At 52.7% G+C, this 14,839-nt stretch overlaps 2 protein-coding genes across 5 annotated transcripts in view; one reads left to right on the top strand and one right to left on the bottom strand.

The window, feature by feature from the left end:
• The first annotated feature begins 2,995 nt into the window (after nt 1-2,995).
• MIEN1 (migration and invasion enhancer 1) lies at nt 2,996-4,424 on the top strand. Of its 2 annotated transcripts, XM_003942843.4 has the most exons (4): nt 3,003-3,141; nt 3,255-3,352; nt 3,814-3,890; nt 3,973-4,424. In XM_003942843.4, the coding sequence occupies exons 1-4, from the start codon at nt 3,053-3,055 to the stop codon at nt 4,054-4,056; spliced, it is 348 nt and encodes a 115-aa protein (XP_003942892.1). In that variant the 5' UTR covers nt 3,003-3,052; the 3' UTR covers nt 4,057-4,424. The 2 variants fall into 2 exon arrangements, with proteins under 2 accessions (XP_010328996.1, XP_003942892.1); XM_010330694.3 differs by having other exon boundaries at nt 2,996-3,141; nt 3,814-4,063.
• Nucleotides 4,425-4,904: 480 nt separating this feature from the next.
• Nucleotides 4,905-14,839, bottom strand: part of ERBB2 (erb-b2 receptor tyrosine kinase 2) — a 31,492-nt gene continuing 21,557 nt past the window's right edge. For 2 of the 3 annotated variants that reach the window (XM_039475758.2, XM_003942842.3), the window contains exons 16-27: nt 13,556-13,603; nt 10,008-10,146; nt 9,805-9,927; nt 9,480-9,578; nt 8,578-8,763; nt 8,276-8,431; nt 8,087-8,162; nt 7,651-7,797; nt 6,880-6,977; nt 6,536-6,724; nt 5,996-6,248; nt 4,905-5,852 (exon numbers count right to left, since the gene is read on the bottom strand). In XM_039475758.2, the coding sequence (XP_039331692.2) occupies nt 5,500-5,852; nt 5,996-6,248; nt 6,536-6,724; nt 6,880-6,977; nt 7,651-7,797; nt 8,087-8,162; nt 8,276-8,431; nt 8,578-8,763; nt 9,480-9,578; nt 9,805-9,927; nt 10,008-10,146; nt 13,556-13,603 (1,867 nt within the window). In that variant the 3' untranslated portion in view covers nt 4,905-5,499. The remainder of the gene's footprint in view (nt 5,853-5,995; nt 6,249-6,535; nt 6,725-6,879; nt 6,978-7,650; nt 7,798-8,086; nt 8,163-8,275; nt 8,432-8,577; nt 8,764-9,479; nt 9,579-9,804; nt 9,928-10,007; nt 10,147-13,555; nt 13,604-14,839) is intronic. The other variant, XM_074388696.1, reaches the window with a different exon arrangement.

Genomic DNA, 14,839 nt, shown 5'->3' with positions numbered 1-14,839 from the left:
TAGTGTGAGAAAATGGCAAAACTTTGTCTCTACAAAAAATACAAAAAAACTAGGGAGGGGGGCATGGTGGTGCATGTCTGTAGTCTCAGCTATTCAGGTGGCTGAGGCAATAGGATAGCTTGAGTTCAGCAGGTCGAGGCTGCAGTGAGCTGTGTTTGCACTGCTGCATTCTAGTCTGGGCAACAGAGAGAGAGCCTGTCTCAAAAAAAAAAAAAAAAAAAAAAAAACCAAAGTTAATCATAAACTTAACCACACAATCCAACAGTTCTACTCTTAGGAATCAACCCAAGAGAAATGAAAAGACATATCTATACAAAGATACCTAGATAAACATTCATAGCAGATTATTCAAAATAGACAAAAACTGGAATCCTAAATATCCATCAACTAGTGAATTAAGAAATAAAATGTGGCGTAGCCACACAGTGGGATGCTACTCAGCAATAAAAAGGAACAAACTACTCTAGATGCTACAGCATGAATGCATCTCAAAAATTATATTGAGTGAAAGAAGCCAGAAGCAAAAGACTACATAGTATATTATTATGGTGTATATGAAACATCCAGAAAAAGCAAAGTTGGAGACAGAAAGCAGATCAGTGGTTGCATAGGACTGGAACTGGGAGACAGATCAACCAGCAACAGGCAGGAGGAACCTTATCAGGTTGACAGAAACGTTCTGTAATTGAATTGTAGTCATGGTTAGGCAACTGTACAAATCACTGAATTTTCTTTCTTTCTTTCCTTCTTTTTTTTTGAGACACAGTCTCACTCTGTCACCCAGGTTGGAGTGCAGTGGCATGATCTCAGCTCACTGTAACCTCTGCCTGCTGGGTTCAAGTGATTCTCCTGCCTCAGCCTCCCGAATAGCTGGGATTATAGGCATGTGCCACTATGGCTGACTAATTTTTTTATTTTTAGTACAGATGGGGTTTCATTATGTTGGCCAGGCTGGTCTGGAACTCCTGACCTCAAGTGATCCTCCCACCTCGTCCTCCCAAAATGCTGGGATTACAGGCATGAGCCACCGCGCCTTGCCTGGTTTACAAAAAAAAAAAAAAAATGTTTTTAATTTTTTTAAAATTTAAAATTAAATTTTTAAATTTAACCTCGGTCTCCCAAAGTGCTGGGATTACAGGCGTGAGTAATCCCAGCATTTTGGGAGGCCCAGGTGGGTGGATAACCTGAGATCAGGAGTTCAAGACCAACCTGGCTAATATGATGAAACCCCCATCTCCATTAAAACACAAAAATTAGGCCAGGCGCGGTGGTGCAAGCCTGTAATCCCAGCACTTTGGGAGGCCAAGGCGGGTGGATCACGAGGTCAAGAGATCGAGACCATCCTGGTCAACATGGTGAAACCCCGTCTCTACTAAAAATACAAAAAATTAGCTGGGCATGGTGGCACGTGCCTGTAGTCCCAGCTACTCAGGAGGCTGAGGCAGGAGAATTGCCTGAGCCCAGGAGGTGGAGGCTGCGGTGAGCCGAGATCGTGCCATTGCACTCCAGCCTGGGTAACAAGAGGGAAACTCCGTCTCAAAAGAAAAAAAAAAACACAAAAATTAGCTGGGCATGGTGGCTGGCACCTGTAATCTCAGCTACTCAGGAGGCTGAGGCAGGAGAATCGCCTGAACCCGGGAGGCAGAGGTTGCAGTGAGCCGAGATCGTGCACTGCACTCCAGCCTGGGTGACAGAGCGAGACTCTGTCTCAAAAAAAAAAAAAAAAAAAAATTTGAATAGCCTAAAGGGACACTAGAGTGGGTGGTGTGTTAGAATCCCATAGTGGTACTGCAGGCAGGGAAAAGGCAGCGAGGGCTTGGGCAGCCTCCATTTCCGGAGCTGCAAAATGAGAATAATGACACTAGCCCCGAAGTGAGAGGCTGTGATGAGAAGGGGTTGCGCAGGAACTGACGGGGGCACAGAGCTTGAAGAGCATCTACGGTTCTCCAGTGCAGTAAGAGGCGATTGTGAGACTGGAAAAAGCAGTTTCGAGCACTGGGGTCAGAAACGCTTGTTTATATAACTACAAGGGGGGTTCAAATGCCATCATCGCCAGGCTTGGTGGCTCACACCTGTAATCCCAGCGCTTTGGGAGGCCAAGGTGGGTGGATCACCGGAGGTCAGGAGTTCAAGACCAGCCTGGCCAACATGGTGAAACCCTGTCTCCACTAAAAAAATAAAAATAAATACTGAGTGGGGCACGGTGGCTCATGCCTGTAATCCTGGCGCTTTGGGAGGCCAAGGTGGGTGGATCACCGGAGGTCAGGAGTTCAAGACCAGCCTGGCCAACATGGTGAAACCCTGTCTCCACTAAAAAAATAAAAATAAATACTGAGTGGGGCACGGTGGCTCATGCCTGTAATCCTGGCGCTTTGGGAGGCCAAGGTGGGTGGATCACCTGAGGTCAAGAGTTCGAGACCAGTCTGACCAACACGGTGAAACCCTCTCTACTAAGAATACAAAATTAGCCGGGCACGGTGGCACAAGCCTGTAGTCCCAGCTACTCAGGAGGCTGAGGCAGGAGAATCTTTCGAACCTGGAAGCGGAGGTTGCAGTGAGCCGAGATCCTGTCATTGCACACCATCCTGGGCAACAAGTGCGAAACTCCGTCTCAAAACAAACAAGTGCCATCAGCATGTCAGAGAGAAAATGTAAACTATTTCATACATCAGTCACACCCGCCCCCATCCCCAGGATGGCTGCCCCACCACTTTCTCTTTCTTTTGTAAACTTTATAAAAAGTGCTTTGCAGTCGGAGATTGCCCATTAGAGTAAATGAAGTTATAAAGTCCGGCGGACACCTGGAGTGGGGAAGCCCGGTACTCCGGGAGCCCGGGCCAGGGAAGCAGGGTCTGGACCGGTCCTCCCAGCCGCTACTCAGGGTGCGAGCTCCGGAGCTGCGTTAGGAGGTCAAAACGCAGCAGTGGCCGAGGCCTGTAGGGGGCGTCCAGAGGCCCCGCTTGGCCCCGCCCCGCTCCAGAGGCCCTGCCCCGTCACGTGCCCGCGGCGAGCGTCACACCCGGAAGCAGGGCCCCGCGAGGAGCCGGCAGCAATGAACGGGGAGCCGGGGCAGACGTCCGTAGCGCCCCTTCCCGGGAAGGTCGAGCCGGGCAGTGGGGTCCGCATCGTGGTGGAGTACTGGTGAGCGGCTCCGACTGGAGGGCCCCCACCCTGGTCCCGCGGGCTGGACGGAGGTGGGTCCACGGGAGGCCCCACCCCCGAATCCCCAGCCCAGCCCCGTATCTTCTCCCCAGTGAACCCTGCGGCTTCGAGGCGACCTACCTGGAGCTGGCCAGTGCTGTGAAGGAGCAGTATCCGGGCATTGAGATCGAGTCGCGCCTGGGGGGCACAGGTGAGGCTCACGGAACACGTGCTGAGTCAGTCTATGCTCTAAATCCCAGCTCTCCCGCTTTCTAGCTCTGATATTGGCTGCTTTTTGTAAAGTGTCCGCAGTGCCTAGCATACGGGAAAATGTCCAGCCAACATAAGTTCCCTTCCATAGGTTGGGGCGGGGGGGGGGGGTCACAGAGGAGGCCTGTAAAGAAAGATCAGTTAGACTGTAATCGTGCAGGGTTGGAGGGGAGGGGTCCTTTATTTAGAGTGTTGTTGGGGACACACAGGTGAGGCCTCCCTCAGGTTCCCTGGAGTTGACCCAGGGTGGGGGAGTGGCTTAAGGAGCTACAAATGAGTATCCAGTGGGACTGATGGGGGACTTGAAAGAGCCTGTGTGGTCAGAGGACCCCTTTGGAGGACCTCCTGACTTCTGCCTGTGTTCTCAGTGTACTATTTATTCATCTGTTGATTTCTTACCAGGCGCCTTTGAGATAGAGATCAATGGACAACTGGTGTTCTCCAAGCTGGAGAACGGGGGCTTTCCCTATGAGAAAGATGTAAGTATTTGCAGTGTTGGGAGGACCGCTGGGTCACCTTCCCCAACAGCACATCCTGCCACTCTGCATCTCTATCCACTAGCTCATTGAGGCCATCCGAAGAGCCAGCAACGGAGAACCCCTAGAAAAGATCACCAACAGCCGTCCTCCCTGCATCATCCTGTGACTGCACAGACTGGGTTCCTGCCCTGTTCGGGGGTCCAAGTCGTGGTCTCCCCTGTGGTCCTGCTGGGAGCTCCCCTTGCCACTTTCCTGTACTTAGCTCCTTAGCAAAGAGACCCTGGCCTCCACTTTGCCCCTTTGGGTTCACGGAAGGAATAGAAAATTCCATGGTGTTGGGGGCAGGAGAGAGATACTCTCCATGGACACTTCCCCAGTCACCTTATACCCGCTTCCCAGGATAAGTGCCCACGCAAGCCCAGTCCTCTCTCCAGCTTGGTAATACCTGTATGATGCCATGGTAGATCTTATTTATTCTCCCCTAGTCCAGTGCAGTGTCAGCTATTGGCAATAAAGTGGCACTACAAACACTAATGCTAACTAGTATGTGTTTTTATATGTCCAGTCTGGGAATGTGGTGGGGCACAGAAATCAGGCCAGCCCAGCCTTTGTGCTGCCAGGGTGGCTGTGCCGGCTGGGTGGGCTTTCTGGACAGCTACTCCTTAGGTCAGTGAGCTCCTCTGGCATAGCCAAGGCAAGGAAAATGAGTCCCGCAATAGATACTGCCCCAACCCTACCCTCCTTTCCCACAAGGAGGAAACAACCCCATTCTGGTGAGTGACCTTAGGAATTAGTTTGTTCTAAGAATGATCTGGTCGTCAAAGGACTCTCAGATCCAAATCCAGCTTCCCAATCCCCCCACCAACCCTGAAGCTGGGGAACTGGATATGAGGTGCCTCATCATCCAAGTTTTCTGAAGATTCCCAGCCACTCCCACCAGGAAAAGAGGAGTTGAGTGTAAGGTGAGCAGGAAGAGATGGTGCACAGCCACCCCCAGACATAGGCAGGTGCCCAGCAGTTTCCAAAATATATTTACAAATGGAGAAAGTGGGTGTGAAGGGCCATCCCACCCCCCATATAACACCCATTCTCCCCCTGGGTCTTTATTTCATCTTTAAAAAAAAAAAAAAGTACAAACTAAACAGAAAAGCACTTTGTACAAGGGCTGGATGCTGACACCATTGCTGCTCCTTCCCCACGGGGGGCAGTACTAGGTCTCAGGGACAGTCTGAATGCGTCACTCTTGTTCTTAGACACTCTCTTAGGGCTGCTTCCCCTCTCAGGCCAGCTTCCCTAAGGCTTCCAGTATCCAGGATCTAGAAGGAAAGGGCCAGGCTGGGCCATGGCATCCACTGGGCTCTAGAGTCATTGGGCAGGGCTCCAGAATGCACCAAGACTCCCCAGTGCTGTTCCTCTTCCAACCAGACTGGACCCCTTCCAGCCACCTGGGAACTCAGGCAGAAGGAAGTTTCCTTAGGACAGGCTCCCGGCACAGCAAGCCCCGCTGGAAGTGGCCAGGGGGCCCTCCTGCCTCTTGATGCCAGCAGAAGTCAGGCCTTCCCCACTCCCTGAGGACACATCAGGGCCTCTGCGGACTTGACCTTCTGGTTCACACCGGTACGTCGAGACCCAGGTACTCTAGGTTCTCTGCCGTAGGGGTCCCTTCGAAAGTGCTGGGTGGAGCCCCCCGCTCTGATGGGTCCTGGTCCCAATAATAGAGGTTGTCGAAGGCTGGGCTGAAGGCAGGAGGGTGGGGCTGAGGGGCAGCTCCTACCCGGGGTGCCAAGTACTCGGGGTTCTCCACGGCACTCCCAAAGGCAAAAACGTCTTTGATGACCCCATTCTTCCCTGGGGAGAGAGTCTTGGGCCTTTCCAGAGTGGCACCAGCAGGTCGGGCAGGAGGCAGAGGACCCTCTTGGGGCGAAGAGGGCTGTGGCCGAACATCTGGCTGGTTCACATATTCTAAAAGGGCAAGAGAAGAGGATCTGTTAGGCGGAGGAACCCCAGTGTCCCTGCTACTCCCTCTGCCCCCACAGTGGACCCTGGACTGAGGGTCCCCACCTCCCCCCGCCCATAAGTCTCTCAGCTGAGGCTGGACTCCATACCAGGCTGGTGGCTGCAGGTCAGGGGGGCAACGTAGCCATCAGTCTCAGAGGGCGGGGGTACTGTGGGGTCCTCACTGTACCGCTGTAGAGGGCTAGGGTCGTGTGGGGGGAAGCTTTGCAGCCCCTTGGCTGCCCCCATTCCCAGGTCACCATCAAATACATCGGAGCCAGCACCTTCGGAGGGTGTCCGTGGAGACCTGGGGGCCTCCTCTTCAGAGGGCTCCAGCCCTAGCGTCAGGTCCCCACCGCCACTCTGGGGACAAGAAAAAATGTCATGATGGGGATCACTCATGGATCTGGGATGGGGACTCCATGGGAGGTGACAAGGTCATAGAAGAAAAACAGAGGTCACCTTTGGGACATGACACAGTCACCATGGAGAGAATGGGGTCACAGAGGTTGGAAGGTGGTAAGAATTTTTTGTAGGGATAATGGGGTCTCCATGAGGGGTGACAGTTGAGGGAACATCAGAGAAAGGGACCCTAGTCCACTGGGTTTGGGGGAAGTAAACAGCCACGCAGTGTGACCGATGACACTGACCCTAGTGGATGAGCTGCGGTGCCTGTGGTGGGCCATGCCCCCAGCACCTGGGGCAGGGTCTGGGCTGAAGAAGCCCTGCTGGGGCACCAGATACTCCTCGGCATCCACCAGGTCCCCCATGTCATCGTCCTCCAGCAGTGAGCGGTAGAAGGTGCTATCCAAGGGACTGGCCGGGCCCAAGTCCTCATTCTGCAGAGGAAGGAGAGGTGGGATGGCGGCCCCTCCCCAGCCCAGCATGCAGCCTTCCGTGAGGGGTCTGGCACACTGGAGTCATCTCCCCTTCCCACCCTCTGCAGGAGGGTGCTCTTAGCCATAGGCAGGGAGCAGACACAGAGGCCCAGTACCTGGATGACCACAAAGCGCTGGGGGTCCCTGGCCATTCGGGAGAATTCAGACACCAACTCCCGGAATCTTGGCCGACATTCAGAGTCAATCATCCAACCTGAGGCGGGAGGGAGGTCAGCATGCCGGTCCCGGGCCCTGTGTGCTTGCTGCCTCTCCCCTCCTGCTCCCCCTCCAGTCTGGTCTAGACAGTCCCAAGGGGACAGCCCCGGGTGGTAGAGAAGTAGTACTAGACTCTGGGGTCTTCAGTCAGAACTTTGGGCACATCTACTAATTTCCCTTTTATTTTATTTATTTTTTTATTTTTTGCTCTGTTGCCCAGGCTGGATTTCAGTGGCACAATCATAGCTCACTGCAACCTTAAACTGGACTCAAGTGATACTCCTGCCTCAGCCTCCTGAGTAGCTTGGACTACAGGCACACATGACACCCAGTGAATTTTTTTTAGTTTTTGTAGAGACAGGGTCTCACTATGTTGGCTAGGCTGGTCTTGAACTCCTGGTTTCAAGAGATCCTCCCACCTCAGCCTCCCAAAGTGCTGGCATTACAGGCATGAGCCACTGGGCCCAGCTTAATTTTGTACAGAAGGTTCTCTGGTTGTTACTCTAGAGTGGCTCTGGACTTTGACCGTAAAAGGGATAACAGGTTTTGAGGCTCCTTTTAAAATACCAGAGCTCCTGGGTTGACATACATCCTGGTTCCTTCCGATGCCCCTTATGGGCTCCTCCACCCGGGACCTCCAACCCTCCTCCAAGCAGAGTTCAGCCACGCACATTTGACCATGATCATGTAGACATCAATGGTGCAGATGGGGGGCTGGGGCAGCCGCTCCCCCTTCTCCAGCAGGTCAGGGATCTCCCGCGCTGGGATCCCATCGTAAGGTTTGGCCCCAAAAGTCATCAGCTCCCACACAGTCACACCTAAGGCAGAGACAGGGTCAGGGGTGGGAGGGCCAGCAGGAGCTTTAGTGTCTTGAGCCACAGGTTCTGCCCAGGATCGTAGCACCATAGCAACGGGGAAGATGTGAAGTCAGGAGACAGAACCTACCCGGTCTTTCTCTAATTCTGGTTAGTGCATAGACCCTGCAAGGTGGGGCACAGGCAGCTGCTTCTTTCCCTCCACATGCTAAGCTGCCCCAAAATTCTCCCCACCCCAGTTCTCATCCTCCCTCCAGCCAGGGCTCCTCACCCGCCCCTCCCCACCACACACCGTAACTCCACACATCACTCTGGTGGGTGAACCGCCGGCGGAGAATGGACTCCAATGCCATCCACTTGATGGGCACCTGGAGGGCAGAAGAAGAAGTCCTTCAACTGGGTGTGGTGGGGAGGTGGCCACTCAGAGTCCTCCCAGGGGCCAGACCCACTCCACCCTGCCTCCCCTGCTCCCTCATCCAACCTTGCCCCCATCTGCATGGTATTCTGTCTCATCAATGTCCAGCAGCCGAGCTAGCCCGAAGTCTGTAATCTTGACATGGTTGGGACTCTTGACCAGCACGTTCCGAGCAGCCAAGTCCCTGTGTACGAGCCGCACATCCTCCAGGTAGCTCATCCCCTGGAATGGGAAGCACCCGGGTAGACCTTCTGGGAGGGCCTGGCCCTGGCCACATGCCCAGCAAGCATCCCCCTCCTAGCCCCATGTGGATACAGGAGCTTGCTCCGAAGTGACCTGCACAGAGCCCAGGTGCCCTAAGTGCATACCTTGGCAATCTGCACACACCAGTTCAGCAGGTCCTGGGAGCCCAGGCGTCCTCGGTGTTCCCGGACATGGTCTAAGAGGCAGCCATAGGGCATAAGCTGTGTCACCAGTTGCACTGTGGATGTCAGGCAGATGCCCAGGAGGCGGGAGACATATGGGGAGCCCACACCAGCCATCACGTATGCTTCCTGGGGACAAGGATACACTGAGAGGGTTTGGGGATCACACACCCCCACCCACCACACAACCTCCCAACCGTCACAAACCACAGCCACGGCCCACAGCCTATGAAGGCTCCAAGATCAGCCCGGACAACATGGTGAAACCCTGTCTCTACTAAAAATACAAAAATTAGCCGGGCGCGGTGGCTCACGCCTGTAATCCCAGCACTTTGGGAGGCCGAGGCGGGTGGATCACGAGGTCGAGAGATCGAGACCATCCTGGTCATCCTGGTGAAACCCCGTCTCTACTAAAAATACAAAAAATTAGCTGGGCATGGTGGTGCGTGCCTGTAGTCCCAGATACTCAGGAGGCTGAGGCAGGAGAATTGCCTGAACCCAGGAGGCAGAGGTTGCGGTGAGCCGAGATCGCGCCATTGCACTCCAGCCTGGGTAACAAGAGCGAAACTCCGTCTCAAAAAAAAAAAAAAAAAAAAAAAAAAAAATTAGCCGGGTGCTTGTAATCCCGGCAACTCAGGAGGATGAAGCATGAAAATTGCTTGAACCCAGGGGGCAGAGATTGCACTCCAGCCTGGGTGACAGAGCAAGACTCTGTCTCCAAAAAAAGTCTAGGTTTGAGGGAGTCATATCTCCCCAAACCCCAATGAAGAGAGACCAGAGCCCAGACCTGCAGCCATGGGGTCCTTCCTGTGCTCCCAGCAGAAGAGGCTGGAAGAAGGGCTTACGTCTAAGATTTCTTTGTTGGCTTTAGGGGATGTGTTTTCTCTCAACACTTTGATGGCCACTGGAATTTTCACATTCTCCCCATCAGGGATCCAGATTCCCTGGGCAGAAAGAGGAGGATGTGAGTGAGAAGAGCGTGGGCGGATCCTGCCTACCTCCCAGATCATTACCTGTGCTCCAAACCTCCTTCCCCACCCTGGGGGTTGGCCCCCACCTTTGGTAACAACCCTTCCCCAAACACTGCCTCTGGCTCTTGACCCTCCCAGCGGAACTGCTGACCACACCCCGCTGGGACCGCTCACCCCAGGCCCTGGCCCAGGCCCTGACCTTGTAGACTGTGCCAAAAGCTCCGGATCCAAGCACCTTCACCTTCCTCAGCTCAGTCTCTTTCAGGATCCGCATCTGTGCCTGGTTGGGCATGGCTCCGCTCGGTGTCAGCGGCTCCACCAGCTGGGATGAGGGGGTGGTGGGTCAGTGCCAGAGGCCAGTGCAGACCCCACGAGGGCTGGGAGGCCTTCAGGCTGCCTCACCTCGGTTTCCTGCAGCAGCCTCCGCATCGTGTACTTCCGGATCTTCTGCTGCCGTCGCTTGATGAGGATCCCAAGGAGCAGCCCCAAGACCATGACCAGCAGAATGCCCACCACCGCAGAGATGATGGACGTCAGAGGGCTGGGGACAGGAGCCAGAGTCAGGGATTGCGGGCCAGTTTGGGGTGGGAGGGATGAAGGGGCCCATGGGGGACATGAAGGCATTTGACATTTAGAAACGGAAGTCAGAAGGGTGACCCACGGACTTGGACCCTCTCCTACTCTAAAACCTGCCCTGGCTCCCCACTGCCTCCACAATAAAGTTCAAACTCCTTGCAGGCAATCAGAGCCCTCTCCACGTCTCCAGATTCTCTATGCTCTTGCCCTTGGCTCTGGCTTAGGGCTCCAAACTTCACAGTGTAAAAATCACTGAAGATACTGTTAATACACATGCTCAACTTACCATTGGACTGCATTCTGATAAACCAATTATAAGGTGAAACTGAAAATGCATTTAAGACTCAGCCTGACTTACACGTGCTCAGAACAGTTACACTGCCAGCAGCTTACAGTTGGGCATCTAGCACAAAGCCTATTTTATAATAAAGTGTTAAATAGCTCTTGTTATTTATTTATTTATTTATTTTTGAGACAGGGCCTTGCTGTGTTGCCCAGGCTGAGTGCAGTAGCAAGATCATGGCTCACTGCAGCCTTGACCTCCGGGCTGAAGCAATCCTCCCACCTCAGCTGCCCAAGTAGCTGAGACACAGACAGGTGCCACGACACTTGGCTAATTTTTTTACTTTTTGTAGAAGTGGGGTCTCACTGTGTTGCCCAGGCTGGTCTTGAGCTCCTGGCCTCAAGGGATCCTCCCACTTTGGCCTCCCAAAGTGCTGGGATTACAGGTGTGAGCCAGCATGCCTGGCTGTATAATTTATTGAATTCTGAAAGTGAAAAACAGAATGGCTGTATGGGTACTCAAGGTAGTTTCTACTCACTGTATATTATTGCTTTCCCGCCAATGTAAAGTCAAAAAATCCTAAGTAGCCGGGCGCGGTGGCTCACACCTGTAATCCCAGCACTTTGGGAGGCCGAGGCGGGTGGATCACGAGGTCAGGAGATCGAGACCATCCTGGTCAACATGGTGAAACCCCGTCTCTACTAAAAATGCAAAAAATTAGCTGGGCATGGTGGCGCGTGCCTGTAATCCCAGCTACTCAGGAGGCTGAGGCAGGAGAATTGCCTGAACCCAGGAGGCGGAGGTTGCGGTGAGCCGAGATCACGCCATTGCACTCCAGCCTGGGTAACAAGAGTGAAACTCCGTCTCAAAAAAAAAAAAAAAAAAAAAAATCCTAAGTAATATAACCATAAATAGGGGACCATCTGTATGCATAAAATTTTGGGGCCCCACCCCCAGGGATTCTGCTGCATGGGTTCAGGAATCAACCGATGATTTTGATGTTCTAGCCAAAATTTCCACCAGCAGGTCATGATTTTTCACACCTCCCAGTGTTTGCATAGGCTGTTCCTTCAGCCTGGACCACCATTTCTCCACAGGGTCATCTTTTAAGACTCAGCTCATCGCCAGGAGTGGTGGCTCACACCTGTAATCCCAACACTTTGGGAGGCCAAAGCAGGAGGATCACTTGAGCCCAGCCTGAGCAACGTAGCAAGACGCTGGCTATACACACACACACAAATTTAATTAGCCAGGTATGGTGGCATGCTTCCATAGTCCCTGCTACTACAGAAGGGTCACTTGAGCCCAGGAGGTCAAGGCTTCACTTCGCCTATGATTGCACCACCACATTTAAGAATGGACAACAGGCCAGGCACAGTGGCTCATGCCTGTAATCCCAGCACCTTGGGAGGCTGAGGTGGGTGGATCACAAGGTCAGGAGTTCGAGACCAGCCTGACCAACATGGTGAAACCCTGTCTCTACTATAAATACAAAAATTAGCTGGGCATGGTGGTGTGCACCTGTAATCCCAGCTACTCAGGAGGCTGAGGCAGGAGAATCGCTTGGACCCAGGAGGCGGAAGTTGCAGTGAGCCGAGATTGTGCCACACTACTCCAGCCTGCAGAGCAAGACCCTGTCTCAATCAATCAGTAAAAAGATAGTGCATCCAGTTGGGCGCGGTGGCTTGTGCCTGTAATCCCGCCACTTTGGGAGGCTGAGGCGGGCAGATCACAAGGTCAAGAGATTGAGACCATCCTGGCCAACACAGTGAAACCATGAAACCCCGTCCCTACTGAAGATACAAAAATTAGCTGTGTGTGGTGGCACGTGCCTGTAATCCCAGCTATTCAGGAGGGTGAGGTATGAAAATCGCTTGAATCAGGAGGTGGAAACTGTAGTGAACCAAGATCTCGCAACTGCACTCCAGCCTGGTAACAGAGTGAGACTCCGTCTTTAAAAAAAAAAAAAAAAAAAAAAAAGGCCGGGCGCGGTGGCTCAAGCCTGTAATCCCAGCACTTTGGGAGGCCGAGGCGGGTGGATCACGAGGTCGAGAGATCGAGACCATCCTGGTCAACATGGTGAAACCCCGTCTCTACTAAAAATACAAAAAATTAGCTGGGCATGGTGGCGCGTGCCTGTAATCCCAGCTACTCAGGAGGCTGAGGCAGGAGAATTGCCTGAACCCAGGAGGCGGAGGTTGCGGTGAGCCGAGATCGCGCCATTGCACTCCAGCCTGGGTAACAAGAGCGAAACTCCGTCTCAAAAAAAAAAAAAAGATAGCTCAACCTGGGCTAGATGGAGCTCCTGGGTGTTGACCCAATATTCTTGTCATCCTGCCCCCTCCACACTCCCTTGCTTAGCACAGGGTCTGACACATACCAAACCTGTAACGCATACTCGTTTCATGGACAGATGATTGCCTAGGACAGACTCTAGTCTGTTTTTCTCCCTAAAGTCCTTCCCAAAGCTCCCCAGCTTGCCAGGTAAAGTCCAACCCTGTGGCTTGGGGATCAGGCCCTATGCCCTCCAGGTTGGGCCCCACTCTGACTCTAACTTGACCCCCTTACTCCTGGGCTAACTTAACAGCCCCCCACACCAGAACCTTTGAACACATCCTGGACTTCCTGATGTCTCACACTCCAGTGTCACCTTGCCCCCAGTGCTTTCCACCTAAATGCAAATGCAATACCTGCTCCTCTCTCAAAGCCTGGCTCAAAAGCCACCTCCTCCTTGAAGCCTCCCGCCGTCTCCAGATACCATCGCTCCCTCAGCACTGCAGCTTCACTCTTCTCAGTCTACCTTGAGTCCCAAGGAACTGAACTTTACCTGTGTCCCTCACAAGTTATCAAGTTACTCCAGGGTAGGGAGGGACTGGGTTTCCTAGCCATCTTCCCCTGCTGCCCCCTCCCCCCAGCACCTGAGCAGGTCTTCTGTCACTTGTTGAAGTAGGAAATGACAGGAGGTTCCACAGTGGAAGAGTGGATGGGAAGGGACATAGGTCAGGGGGTCCCCTCCCTACAGCAGTGATCACTCAGCATCCAGTGGGGGAGTAAAGGGCAACAGGGGGTCCATCCTGGGGTCCAGACCAACCTGGCTCTCTGCTCGGCGGGGCAGCCCTTGTCATCCAGGTCCACACAGCTGCAGGAAAAAGAGTCTCATCAACAATTCTGGGAACCACCCTCTTGGGTGGTTCCAGCCTCACAACAACCATGGAAGGGGTGTGGCTGGGTCATTATCCCCATTTGAGAAAGGCAGAAACTGGGCTCAAGGCCATCAGTGCTCCTTCTACCACCCCACAAGGAGATTCCTTCCCCAGCCAAGGAACCAGCATGCCCTGTAATTAATCCCTGGGAGGCTGAGACACAAGAATTGCTTGAACCTGGGCAGCAGAGGTTGCAGTGAGCCAAGATTGCACCAGTGCACTCCAGCCTGGGCAACAGAGGGAAACTCCATCTCAAAGAAAGAAGAAAAAAAAGGAATATGGGTCCAGATCCCTGTGGCCTGTGGTGGGTAGGAAGTCGGGAGGGGCACCCAGAAGTGCATCAAGTCTGAAAGCTCAACTATTCCCTCCATAGAAGAATCCCAGGGTAAACTGAGGCAACTTCTCGGAGAACGGTTTGGTAACAACTATTAGTGTCTATGACTCAGCAGCTCCACCTGTACATATTGTTTGCAAATGCTTTTTTCACTTTATAGAATCTTGTAGTGTTTTTCCATGTTCTAACACTGTGTTCTGGATCTAGGATCCATATGGATCTGGACTTTTCTTTTCTTTTCTTTCTTTCTTTTTTTTTTTTTTTGAGACAGAGTTTCCCTCTGTTACCCAGGCTGAAATGCACTGGTGCAATCTAGGCTCACTGCAACCTCTGCCACCCAGATTCAAGCGATTCTCGTGTTTCAGCCTCCCGAGTAGCTGGGATTATAGGTGCACACCAGCATACTCAGCTAATTTTTGTATTTTTAGTAGAGACGGGGTTTTGCATGTTGGCTAGGCTGGTCTTGAACTCCTGACCTCAGGTGATCTGCCAGCCTCAACCTCCCAAAGTGCTAGGATTACAATCAAGAACCACTGTGCCTGGCCCGGACCCATATTCTTTTAATTTTTCTCATTTAATTGTCCTTAAATTGAAATGCATGAATACATCCTGGTGATAAACATTGCCAGCACTATATCCCGTAAAAATGCCAACACGTGGACACTAGGAGGCATACACAAGAGTGTCACTTGTATATGGAGCTCAGTTGCAATAAACTGTGAAAACAGGGAAACAAGCTCAATATCTCTCAAAAACAGATTAAGTTAAATTACATCCATGTTACAGGTTGAGTAATTAAAAACACATAAAGCTAGTATATCTGTCTGTACTCCCAAGA

The sequence above is a fragment of the Saimiri boliviensis genome, chromosome 17, assembly GCF_048565385.1.
Source record: "Saimiri boliviensis isolate mSaiBol1 chromosome 17, mSaiBol1.pri, whole genome shotgun sequence".
Taxonomy (NCBI): domain Eukaryota; kingdom Metazoa; phylum Chordata; class Mammalia; order Primates; family Cebidae; genus Saimiri; species Saimiri boliviensis.
This window is presented reverse-complemented; position numbering and strand designations above follow the sequence as displayed.

Coding starts and splice junctions, on each gene's coding strand:
- MIEN1 (XM_010330694.3), top strand. CDS start 3,053: ATGAACGGGGAGCCGGGGCAGACGTCCGTAGCGCCCCTTCCCGGGAAG. Junction 3,142..3,254: donor CGCATCGTGGTGGAGTACTG/GTGAGCGGCTCC, acceptor TCTTCTCCCCAG/TGAACCCTGCGGCTTCGAGG. Junction 3,353..3,813: donor GTCGCGCCTGGGGGGCACAG/GTGAGGCTCACG, acceptor ATTTCTTACCAG/GCGCCTTTGAGATAGAGATC.